The sequence below is a fragment of the Oncorhynchus keta genome, unplaced genomic scaffold (assembly GCF_023373465.1).
Source record: "Oncorhynchus keta strain PuntledgeMale-10-30-2019 unplaced genomic scaffold, Oket_V2 Un_contig_1006_pilon_pilon, whole genome shotgun sequence".
In the NCBI taxonomy this organism is placed as follows: domain Eukaryota; kingdom Metazoa; phylum Chordata; class Actinopteri; order Salmoniformes; family Salmonidae; genus Oncorhynchus; species Oncorhynchus keta.
This window is the reverse complement of record NW_026277003.1, coordinates 366,027-379,218: the sequence shown is the minus strand read 5'-3', so window position 1 is coordinate 379,218 and position 13,192 is coordinate 366,027. Positions and strand designations below refer to the sequence as shown.

The window sequence follows — 13,192 nt, the reverse complement described above, 5'->3', positions numbered from 1 at the left end:
AGAGTAATGTTTATGACGCTCACCTCACACACTCCCTGGTCTTTCCTGCCCCCGGCACACACTTTGCTGTCGGTGACAGGCAGGGTTTTGTTGTGGAGCTCAGAACACCAGTCGTTACTGACCATGGGCAGACTCACAGCTTTCAGTGCCCCCTCATATCCTGTCCCTGAACAGGAAGTAGCCGGAAATAAAGCAGGAAACAGTCAGTCTACTGTCCAAACACCATTTCACCATGTTCCAAACCTATAACCCTAGACAACATGTTTGTCTATATGGTGTCATTGTGGGGGACTTTACTCACACATTCGACACATGATTTCCTAAGGCCTCTTTTCCAAATATCATGGATCTCTTGATCCAATACCCCCCAATCTCTTCACTATACCATAGCATGAAACAGAGGTCATACAGAATACACTTAGTGGCCAGTTTACTAGTGTAACGGATGTGAAACGGCTAGTTTAGTTAGCGGTGTGCGCTAAATAGCGTTTCAATCGGTTACGTCACTTGCTCTGAGACCTTGAAGTAGTAGTTCCCCTTGCTCTGCAAGGGCCGCGGCTTTTGTGGAGCGATGGGTAACGATGCTTCGAGGGTGACTGTTGTCGTTGTGTACAGAAGGTCCCTGGTTCGCGCCCGGGTATGGGCGAGGGGACGGTTTAAAATTATACTGTTACATTGATGCTGTTGACTCGGATTACTGGTTGCTGCGGAAAAAGGAGGAAGGTCAAAAGGGGGGTGAGTGTAACGGATGTGAAACGGCTAGCTTAGTTAGCGGTGTGCGCTAAATAGCGTTTCAATCGGTTACGTCACTTGCTCTGAGACCTTGATGTAGTAGTTCCCCTTGCTCTGCAAGGGCCGCGGCTCTTGTGGAGCGATGGGTAACGATGCTTTGTGGATGACTGTTGTTGATGTGTGCAGAGGGTCCCTGGTTCGCGCCTGGGTATGGGCGAGTGGACGGTTTAAAAGTATACTGTTACACTAGGTACACCCATCTAGTACCGGGTCAGAACCCTTTTGCCTCCAGAACTGCCTCAATTCTTTGGGGAATTGGAAACATTACTCAATTGGTATCAAGGGACCTAAAGTGTGCTAGGAAAACGGTCTCCACACCATTACACCACCACCACCAGCCTGTACCGTTGACACCAGGCAGGATGGGGCCATGGACTCCTGCTGCTTACGCCAAAACCTGACTGTGCCATCAGCATGACGCAACAGGAACCAGGATTCATCTGACCAGATGATGTTTTTCCACTCCTTATTCACCAGTGTTGGCGATCGCCTGCTCACTGGGGACGTTTCTTCTTGTTTTTTGTTTGTTGCACCATTCTCAGTAAACCCTAGACACTGTTGTGGGTTAAAAGCCCAGGAGGCCAGCTGTTTATGAGATGCTGGACTTGGCACGTCTGGCAACAATCATACCATGCTCAAAGTCGCTTTGGTCACTCGTTTTGCCCATTCTAACGTTCAGTCAAATAGTAACTTTTTATAGCAAGCCACGGCCACGTGACTCACTGTCTGTAGGAGCAAACAATTTTTGTGAATGGGGTGGTGTACCTAATAAACTGGCCATTGTGTGTATATAGATAATAAGACACCACACAGGGATAAGACACCACACAGGGATAAGACACCACACAGGGATAAGACACCACACAGGAACAGTCATGCAGGGCAGTACCTTTGGTCTCTCCCCAGCCGTACATGAGACAGTTGGTTCCGTCTGTGACCCCACAGCCTGCTACTGGGAGCTGGATGGTGAAGGCATGCTCAGAGAGAGGGGCAGGCCTAGGCGTGGACACACAAACACATGAATGAATAAATAAATGGTTGCTGTGCCTACAATGCATGATTGAGAAGGAATTAATGGATGGATTGATTGATTATATTTTTAACATTTATTTTACCAGGTAAGTAAAATGGATGACTGACTGTCTCACTGAATGAATGAATGCTATTCTTACTTGGCCAGTTTGAGCAGGGCCAGGTTGGATCCCTCCGGGCCACAGACCACGTGTGCGATGCGGAGCCGGGGGTGGTCCAAGGACGAGTTGAGGTGAAGGAGGCCCACCTGTACACTGTACTCACTCAGGTCTGGAACACTGAGGACCAGAGACTACTGTCAGACACATTCCAAATAGGGTTGACCACACATTGACCAGTCAGTATAAACTGAACATAGTATAAGAGGTATACGCTGAAGAAAACATTGGCCACAGCTTGTATAAACACTATAATACATAATATAATGTAATACAATACTGCAGTATTCTACTCTATTCTCTGTATGAACACGCATCATTGGCCACATACTAACCACAGCTACCAGCATCACTAAACTGACACTAGACTGTAGAACGCCTCAGCATGCACACTTCAAACTCACTCAATCTGGCTCCTCAACTAACTGTGTTCAACGACCCACACACAGCACATTGTCTAGTCAGCAACAAGCTACTGAACTAATGTTGATGCCAATGGCCACAGTCTTGATGGAAGCAAGGTTCTGTAATGTCGGCATGAGGAGTACAGCTAAACCATTCACTAGGAGAACAGCTAAACCACTCACTAGGAGAACAGCTAAACCACTCACTAGGAGAACAGCTAAACCATTCACTAGGAGAACAGCTAAACCACTCACTAGGAGAACAGCTAAACCATTCACGAGGAGTACAGCTAAACCACTCACTAGGAGAACAGCTAAACCATTCACGAGGAGTACAGCTAAACCACTCACTAGGAGTACAGCTAAACCACTCACTAGGAGTACAGCTAAACCACTCACTAGGAGAACAGCTAAACCACTCACTAGGAGAACAGCTAAACCATTCACTAGGAGAACAGCTAAACCACTCACTAGGAGAACAGCTAAACCACTCACTAGGAGTACAGCTAAACCACTCACTAGGAGTACAGCTAAACCACTCACTAGGAGTACAACTAAACCACTCACTAGGAGTACAGCTAAACCACTCACTAGAATACCAAGCATGAACGATAAGAATGCATTAGGAGCTTAACACAGTCTAGATGGGGACGAAACAGTTCAGGTCTTATCTGATTGACAGACTCATCTTAAAGTTGGATTCCTGCACTTAAGCCTTTTCATTATCTGTGGATAAGGACTGGCTTGATTTGTTGCCAAAATATCTCTCAAACGACTATGAAGTGATTGTAAGTTCACTGCTCCTTCTAAATGACCCTCTTATTTCAGTGTGTCATCATAAGGCACAGGAGTTTTCCTGACCATAATATTACTTATCACAGACACTGTTCCTTTGTAAAGTGTCTTTAGGTTCTCGAAAAGCACTATACAAATCACATGTTTTTTTAAACTATTAATATTACTTGCCAATTCTTTGTTATGGCCTATAACTCGGGCTCAAAAACATTCTGACTGCCTGTATGGAAACAAAACTCCTGGCCCAACCTCATATTTCTGGTGGACTATGATTGAGACAACGGCAAAAAGCAACAAAAACCTATTGAAAAAATGGGTGAAACGCAAAACCAATCTAAAGCCCATACATCCATTAATACACTACATGTATCAAGGAGCTTTTCATTCAAACTGCTATTGCAGATCTGGACACAGTGACACGGTCCGGCGCAGACGCTAAACAGATCTGTAGAGGCTGGAGTATCCTGGGCCATATCTCAGCTCTGCTGGGGCAGAGGGTCTGTCACTAGCTTTATCATAAACAGGATATGGGCAGGCTGCATCTTCACTTAGAATTGGATTGGGGGAAAAGAGAGGAAGGGAAGAGGGAGAGATGGAGATAGAGATAGACAGACAGAGGGATGGAGAGAGTAGTAGGGAGAGGGAAGAGGGAGGGATGGAGATAGAGATAGACAGACAGAGGGATGGAGAGAGGAGGTGGGAGAGGGAAGAGGGAGGGATGGAGATAGAGATAGACAGACAGAGGGATGGAGAGAGTAGTAGGGAGAGGGAAGAGGGAGGGATGGAGATAGAGATAGACAGACAGAGGGAGAGAGAAGGAGGTGGATGGGAAGAGGGAGGGATGGAGATAGAGATAGACAGACAGAGGGATGGAGAGAGTAGTAGGGAGAGGGAAGAGGGAGGGATGGAGATAGAGATAGACAGACAGAGGGATGGAGAGAGTAGTAGGGAGAGGGAAGAGGGAGGGATGGAGATAGACAGACAGAGGGATGCAGAGAGTAGTAGGGAGAGGGAAGAGGGAGGGATGGAGAGAGTAGCAGAGAGAACGTATTATACAGACTCCCCAGGTCTTTGTTTGAACTGTTTCCATTCAACCTCTCTCCTCTCTCTCTTCTTCTCCCTATGCCTCCTACTCTCTCCTCTCTCTCTCTCTGCCTCCTACTGTCTCTCTCCTCTCTCTTCTTCTCCCTATGCCTCCTACTGTCTCTCTCCTCTCTCTCTTCTCCCTATGCCTCCTACTGTCTCTCTCCTCTCTCTCTTCTTCTATGCCTCTCCTATGCCTCCTACTGTCTCTCTCCTCTCTCTTCTTCCTACTCTCCTATGCCTCCTACTGTCTCTCACCTCTGCTTTGAATGAGGGAAAAAAGAAAGTGAGAAAAGATGGATGGAGAGATTACCAGGAGGAGAAGCACTGTTGATCCGTCAGCACCCATTCCTCTCGGATCAGCGAGCCCCCGCACCAGTGAGTGTTCCTGGGTAGGGAACAGGACATCATGATGAGCTTAGTCCCATGCTCTATAGACGCTGTTTGTACTGTATCCAACTCTTAATAAAAAATACAGAAAATAAATATGTTTTACAGTCACACAGGTGCAGTGAAATGTGTTGTTTTACAGGGTCAGTCAAAGGAGTAAAGCACCCAAGAGAAATTAGGGTTAGGTGCCTTGCTTAATGACACAGACAGATTTTCCACCTTGACCTTTCGGTTACCGGCCCAACGCTCTAACTGCTAGGCTGTCTGCCGCCCTCTTCCATCCATGTCAAGTCATACAGTCAAACCTTGCGGTCCTCCTCAACATCTGGACATTCTTTCATAATGTGTATGGATCTGTCTCAAACAGCACCCCATTCCCTATTTAGTGCACTACCTTTGATTAGGGTCAATAGGACTCTGGTCAAAAGTAGTGCAAATAGGCTGCGATTTGGGACGAAACTTGTGAGGAGTAGATGGTTCGTTATCCTGCATGGCACCAATAGAAAAGTTGGCATAAACACAGAGCAGAGATCACCAAAAGGTTGATCGTGATCGACAGGTCCAGGGCCGGACATGAACAAGAATTAGTCTCTGGTATTTTATCTACACCAGCCCACATCACTGCGCATGTCACCAACTCAGCCCCTCCCCGGCGGGCCACCAGCTATACAGAAACACACCATACCCCCTACACCCTGACCCAACACACCCTACTTAGACACAGGCAGTAGTGCTGACACATACAGTTGAAGTCAGAAGTTTACATACACCTCAGCCAAATACATTTAAACTCAGTTTTTCACAATTCCTGACATTTTACCCTAGTAACAATTTGCTGTCTTAGATCAGTTAGGATCACCACTTTAGAGAGAATTATTTTTTTCAGCTTTTATTTCTTTCATCACATTCCCAGTGGGTCAGAAGTTTACATACACTCAATTAGTATTTGGTAGCATTGCCTTTAAATTGTTTAACTTGGGTTAAACGTTTCGGATAGCCTTCCACAAGCTTCCCACAGTAAGTTGGATGAATTTTGGCCCATTCCTCCTGACAGAACTGGTGTAACTGAGTCAGGTTTGTAAGGCCTCCTTGCTCGCACACGCTTTTTCAGTTCTGCCCACATATTTTCTATAGGATTGAGCTCAGGGCTTTGTGATGGCCACTCCAATACCTTGACTTTGTGGTCCTTATTAAGCCATTTTGCCACAGCTTTGGAAGTATGCTTGGGGTCATTGTTCATTTGGCAGACCCATTTGCAACCAAGCTTTAACTTCCTGACTGATGTCTTGAGATGTTGCTTAATTTTTTATTTGACCTTTATTTAACCAGGTAGGCTAGTTGAGAACAAGTTTTCATTTGCAACTGTGACCTGGCCAAGATAAAGTGTAGCAATTCGACACATACAACAACACAGAGTTACACATGGAATAAACAAAACATACAGTCAATAATACAGTAGAACAAAAGAAAACAAAAAGTCTATATACAGTGAGTGCAAATGAGGTAAGATAAGGGAGTTAAGGCAATAAATAGGCCATGGTGAAGTAATTACAATATAGCAATTAAACACTGGAATGGTAGATGTGCAGAAGATGAATGTGCAAGTAGAGATACTGGGGTGCAAAGGAGCAGGATAAATAAATAAATACTGTATGGGGATGAGGTAGGTAGATAGATGGGCTGTTTACAGATGGGCTATGTACAGGTGCAGTGATCTGTGAGCTGCTCTGACAGCTGGTGCCTAAAGCTAGTGAGGGAGATATGAGTCTCCAGCTTCAGAGATTTTTGGAGTTCGTTCCAGTCATTGGCAGCAGAGAACTGGAAGGAAAGACGACCAAAGGAGGAACTGGCTTTGGGTGACCAGTGAGATATACCTGCTGGAGCGCGTGCTACGAGTGGGTGCTGCTATGGTGACCAGTGAGCTGAGATATGGCAGGGCTTTACCTAGCAGAGACTTGTAGATAACCTGTAGCCAGTGGGTTTGGCGACGAATATGAAGCGAGGGCCAACCAACGAGAGCGTACAGGTCGCAATGGTGGGTAGTGTATGGGGCTTTGGTGACAAAACGGATGGCACTGTGATAGACCGCATCCAGTTGAGTAGAGTGTTGGGGGCTATTTTATAGATGACATCACCGAAGTCGAGGATCGGTAGGATGGTCAGTTTTACGAGGGTATGTTTGGCAGCATGAGTGAAGGATGCTTTGTTGCGATATAGGAAGCCAATTCTATATTTAATTTTGGATTGGAGATGCTTAATGTGAGTCTGGAAGGAGAGTTTACAGTCTAGCCAGACACCTAGGTATTTGTAGTTGTCCACATATTCTAAGTCAGAGCCGTCCAGAGTAGTCATGCTGGACGGGCGAGCAGGTGCGGGCAGTGATCGGTTGAATAGCATGCATTGAGTTTTACTTGCGTTTAAGAGCAGTTGGAGGCCACGGAATGAGAGTTGAATGCATTGAAAGTCGTCTGGAGGTTAGTTAACACAATTTTGGTTTTTGCACAGCTGGTTCAAATAGTCACAGTTTTATGATGAGTTGGTAGTGCTAAGGCAAACACCTAAATGTTCACCCGGGGAGGAGCAGGTCTCTTTGTTGATGCCGCATTTGACTTTGAATGTGAGTTTTGTGACCGTAGCACAGCCAATCAGAAAACCGGGCTGGCCCATCTTGGTAAAGGGGCCACTGTATAAAAAATAAATTGCACAAAAATCTTTAAACAGGCCCATGGGCCGATGGCCATGTCACTTTTTCTGTTTTTATTTTTGATAATATGTGTCCATTTCGACCAAAAACTGGTTCAGCCCATGTGGCATTTGCCAGAATTGCCAGATGGTCAATTCGCCCCTGGACTGGTCGATCTCCAAGGCATTCCTTGGACTGTTTTTAATAGGTTCACGTTGAATAGGGTTTTGTTTTTTAAAGTCAAATTTAAAACTGAATCTGAGGGGTAGATCTCAGCCTGCATTTTGACTCAGAAAGTGATCTCGGCTCAAAAAAGTTTGGTCACCACTGACATAGAGTTTAACTTTAAGTAATGAGAGGTGGAAAAGGGTTCCAGAGCAAAAAGCGAATAAAACCAGTACCAGAACTATATTGACTGATGTTGAAGTATCCGGTAACATGGGTAGTTTGAACATGGAAGAATGCATATGCTCAGCAGCCAATCATTTTGTCTCTGTGGTTTATTTTTTGTTATCATTTCATTTTCTTTTCAAGTGTCCGAGTTTAACATGCCTATGTTACATGAGTCTTCAACTTCCATCAATGTTTTTATATTCATGTCTTCCTCTATTTGTCTTTGAACAGAAGGATGCAGATACAGCACATACAACACATGGACATGTTCAGTCTTTCATACCACAAAGTTCACTAAACTCTTAGAAAAAAAAGGTGCCATCTAAAACCTAAAAAGGGTTCTTCAGAAGCAGAACCCTTTTTGGTTCCAGGTAGAACACTTTTGGTTCAGGGTAGAATCCTTATGGGTTCCATGTAGAACCCTTTCCACAGAGGGTTCTACATGGAACCCAAAGGGGTTGTACCTGGGACCAAAAAGGGTGCTCCTACGGGGACAGCTGAAGAACCTTTTTGGAACCCTTTTTTCTAAGAGTGTACAGCTGTGTTCTAACACAAACATAGGGCTGCCAAAACTAATACACTTTAAGGACTTCATCTTCAGAGCAATAACAAAATGGCACTTTGCTGAAAAATGTTTAGCGTAAAATGATAAAGCAGGAGCACTTGTTTTCCTTGCAAACCGACAGAAGACTCAAACTAGGTGTACCATGCTTATGTGATGAGTCACTTGGCCTGAGACCTCAATGCCAAGACTTCAGCTCAGCTGGCTAACCTAAGACACGTTAGCTCCCATAGCTAATGCCTTTTAGCTCTATTGGCTAACACTGTCCTGCGCAAGAGACATGGGTTCAAACCCAGGTTAGTCACGCATTCCGTAGTGGTGTTCTTGTGCATTCAGTAGTGATGTTCCTGTGCATTCAGTTGTGGGGTTCCTGTGCATTCAGTAGGGGTGTTCCTGTGCATTCAGTAGGGGTGTTCCTGTGCACTTAGTAGGGGTGTTCCTGTGCATTCAGCGGTGGTGTTTCTGTGTAGAGGAGGGCTCTTACCCTTTCTGGATGCTGACAACCCAGCTACCATCCTTAGCCTTGTGGACCTGGGCCCCTCCAACGATCCGGGTGGTCTTGTGAATGAAGCAGGATGTCTTAGACACGAGAGAGATGCCTTGGGGTAAGAGAGAAGACAACTCATCTGGGTTAGACTCTGGGGAAATATTTTAACTTTCTATTATTACTAAAGAAGAGAGTATACTTGGTCCAGTACATTGAACGTCAGCGGGAGTGATCAGTTATCCAGCCAAGCATGAACCCTGGTAATAAATAAACTGTACAGCTATAAGAGAAAGTTAGGAATAGAGGGAGATATACAAAGAGAGAGAGAAAGAGAGAAAGAGAAAGAGAGAAAGAGAGAGAGAAAGAGAGAAAGAGAGCGAGAGAAGGTGAATAGTAAGCAAGAGAATGCTACATTAATATGACACTCACTTCTTGGGTGGGCAGAGATGTTCGGAGACTTATCACCTGAAACAAAACAATTCAACAATTCAACACACGGACCACAAAGACAGGACATGATATATTTCACATGAACCCACTCTACATTAACATACAAAGCACGCAACCTCAACTCCCCTCTTCAAAACTATTCCTACCTTTTAGTCCTAGCTCAAATTATCTCTGCATCTATCTGCATTGCAGTTGGGCGGCTATATTGAATTGAACCCACAGCAAATATATTTCCTCCAGTCAAGCTCCCAAAAACTTCACGGATCGACATGTTTACATTACAGAGATATAACCGCGAGGCCACTTGAAAAAGCTCCCCATCAATGTGAACTGATTACAGTCCGCCAAGATGATATAGGGTACAACAAAAACAGATCACTAAACTCTGAATCAGTGAATGGTTTTGCAAATAATAAAAGCGGTCTGGATGAGATTCGACATCTGTTGGGAGTTAGAGTGTGTCCATTCTGTGCCAGCTAGCTAAGTGAAACCACTGCACTAAGCCATAACATAACTGTAACAAATGATGTGAGTAAGTGAAGCTTTGCAACAAATTTCAGTCGTTAGACTACGTAATTCATTGTAGTGTTACAAATGTGCAATAATCCCGTCAATGGAAACGTCACAAACAAAGCGATAGCTGTTTTACTCATTGTTATGTTCCCCAGTTTCTGTGTTGTGGTTTGTGTATTTGTATGTATGTGTGTGTTTCAGGATGGCTTCCTGAAATTCCCCCAAGCAGCTGATTGGTCGGCCCCCATTGCTAATTGGAGAGCTGACCCCGCCCCCTCGTCAGGAAACAGCTGTCTTCAAATACAGACTCCTTCTGAAGCAATATAAGGCTGTGTTCTTTTGCTCAGAAGAGAGATGATTGCTGAGAGAATAGAGCTGAGGGAGAGGATTGTGTCCTGTGTTGATTGTGTCCTGTGTTGATTGTGTCCTGTGTTGATTGTGTCCTGTGTTGATTGTTGCTGGGGAGCTGATGGGTAAATTCTGTGTTAGTTGTTGCTCAGAGTTTGGTTAAGTATTGTGTAGCTGCTGATTCTGAGGTATGTGTGTGCCAATAGGATGCAGTGGTTTTGATCATTGAAATAGTTTTTGTTCCCAGGGGGGAAGGGGAAGGCACCTTGAGAGTGCTTAGGCAAGAGGCTCGAGGGCATACATATACCCGTAGTATATACTCTGTCTATGCACACTAGGTTAAGACCTGGGCGGACCACCCCCTGTAATTTGGCTTAGTGCGCCAGGTGGTGCTAGTTAGGTTAGTAGTGGGTAGACCGGTTAGATAGGAGAGAGGGGGGGCTTTGACATTTACTTTCTTTGCTTTGGTTCCGTCCAGCCCCTTTTCCCAAAAATATCAGTGTGATGGAATAAATTCCCTGTAAATGGTACTGATCTCTGCCTTTGTCATCCTTACTCGCACCTACAGTCCCATACCTCTTTCACTCCACGGGGAGTGGAGTTGTATCAGGGTGTTCCCTCTTCCTAGAGGCGTACGTAACACTCATGGAACTGCGATCAATTGCTGTGTTGATGTCCCATAAGATTGATTGAACAACACAGAGTTATGAGTGTAGCTAGACTTTTCACTGGACTTTTCTTAAAGGACATTCAGTAACTGAAGATGAAGCATCATCTGATGATTGGGCCGCTGATGAGACCTACTGGTCGGAACTCAGGTCTCCTGTGCACGACATTACTATTTTAACTGTCTGAGCTAAAGCCTAGGCACTAGCTCAGGGAGCAAACACAAGACGATGTTACTCACCACACGAGCATGGCTGACTCAACCATCTCCATTATTGATTACTTGACATGTCGGGTCGATGTAGGAGTGTATAGGGGATGAGACAGAGATTGGATGAAGACTGTGTTTTGTATTCTTACAGAGCTTGAGGGTAGATGGAGGGTCGATGTAGGTTGGATGAAGGGTAGGGTAGATGTAGGAGTGTATAGGGGATGAGACAGAGATTGGATGAAGACAGTGTTTTGTATTCTTACAGCGTTTGAGCTTGCAGTAGTCCCATGGGATAGAGGGGTCTGTAGTGTGACACCAGGGACCGTGCTTATCCTGGTCTGGATTCCTGCACAGGTTCCTCTCCAGACCCACACTGGATTCTCCACTGGAAAACACAACATATATGAGGACACATGCATAAGCACATACACACAGAGACACATACTGTAGATACACATATACTGTATGTAGACACTGGTCTGGATTCACTGCATACACATACACACAGAGACACATACTGTAGATACACATATACTGTATGTAGACACTCACACATACACATACAGAGACACATACTGTAGATACACATATACTGTATAGACACGCACACATACACACAGAGACACATACTGTAGATACAGAGACACATACTGTAGATACACATATACTGTATGTAGACACACACACATACACACAGAGACACATACTGTAGATACACATATACTGTATGTAGACACTCACACATACACACAGAGACACATACTGTAGATACACATATACTGTATGTAGACACGCACACATACACACAGAGACACATACTGTAGATACACATATACTGTATGTAGACACTCACACATACACACAGAGACACATACTGTAGATACACATATACTGTATGTAGACACACACACACATACACACAGAGACACATACTGTAGATACACATATACTGTATGTAGACACTCACACATACACACAGAGACACATACTGTAGATACACATATACTGTATGTAGACACGCACACATACACACAGAGACACATACTGTAGATACACATATACTGTATGTAGACACACACACATACACACAGAGACACATACTGTAGATACACATATACTGTATGTAGACACACACATACACACAGAGACACATACTGTAGATACACATATACTGTATGTAGACACGCACACATACACACAGAGACACATACTGTAGATACACATATACTGTATGTAGACACACACACATACACACAGAGACACATACTGTAGATACACATATACTGTATGTAGACACGCACACATACACACAGAGACACATACTGTAGATACACATATACTGTATGTAGACACGCACACATACACACAGAGACACATACTGTAGATACACATATACTGTATGTAGACACGCACACATACACACAGAGACACATACTGTAGATACACATATACTGTATGTAGACACACACAGAGACACATACACACAGAGACACATACTGTAGATACACATATACTGTATGTAGACACACACAGAGACACATACACACAGAGACACATACTGTAGATACACATATACTGTATGTAGACACACACACACATACACACAGAGACACATACTGTAGATACACATATACTGTATGTAGACACACACACATACACACAGAGACACATACATACACACAGAGACACATACTGTAGATACACATATACTGTATGTAGACACATATCACACACACACAGAGACACATACTGTAGATACACATATACTGTATGTAGACACACACACACACACAGAGACACATACTGTAGATACACATATACTGTATGTAGACACACACACATACACACAGAGACACATACTGTAGATACACATATACTGTATGTAGACACTCACACATACACACAGAGACACATACTGTAGATACACATATACTGTATGTAGACACACACACATACACACAGAGACACATACTGTAGATACACATATACTGTATGTAGACACACACAGAGACACATACACACAGAGACACATACTGTAGATACACATATACTGTATGTAGACACACACAGAGACACATACACACAGAGACACATACTGTAGATACACATATACTGTATGTAGACACACACAGAGACACATACTGTAGATACACATATACTGTATGTAGACACACACACATACACACAGAGACACATACTGTAGATACACATATACTGTATGTAGA

At 44.1% G+C, this 13,192-nt stretch overlaps 1 protein-coding gene across 1 annotated transcript in view; it reads right to left on the bottom strand.

The window, feature by feature from the left end:
- The window catches only part of hgfa (hepatocyte growth factor a), a 45,959-nt gene that overhangs the window by 4,231 nt on the left and 28,536 nt on the right, over positions 1-13,192 (bottom strand). The window contains exons 11-17 of the mRNA XM_052500230.1: positions 11,231-11,352; positions 9,209-9,244; positions 8,777-8,891; positions 4,578-4,652; positions 1,965-2,102; positions 1,682-1,788; positions 24-166 (exon numbers count right to left, since the gene is read on the bottom strand). Coding sequence (XP_052356190.1) covers positions 24-166; positions 1,682-1,788; positions 1,965-2,102; positions 4,578-4,652; positions 8,777-8,891; positions 9,209-9,244; positions 11,231-11,352 — 736 coding nt within the window. The remainder of the gene's footprint in view (positions 1-23; positions 167-1,681; positions 1,789-1,964; positions 2,103-4,577; positions 4,653-8,776; positions 8,892-9,208; positions 9,245-11,230; positions 11,353-13,192) is intronic.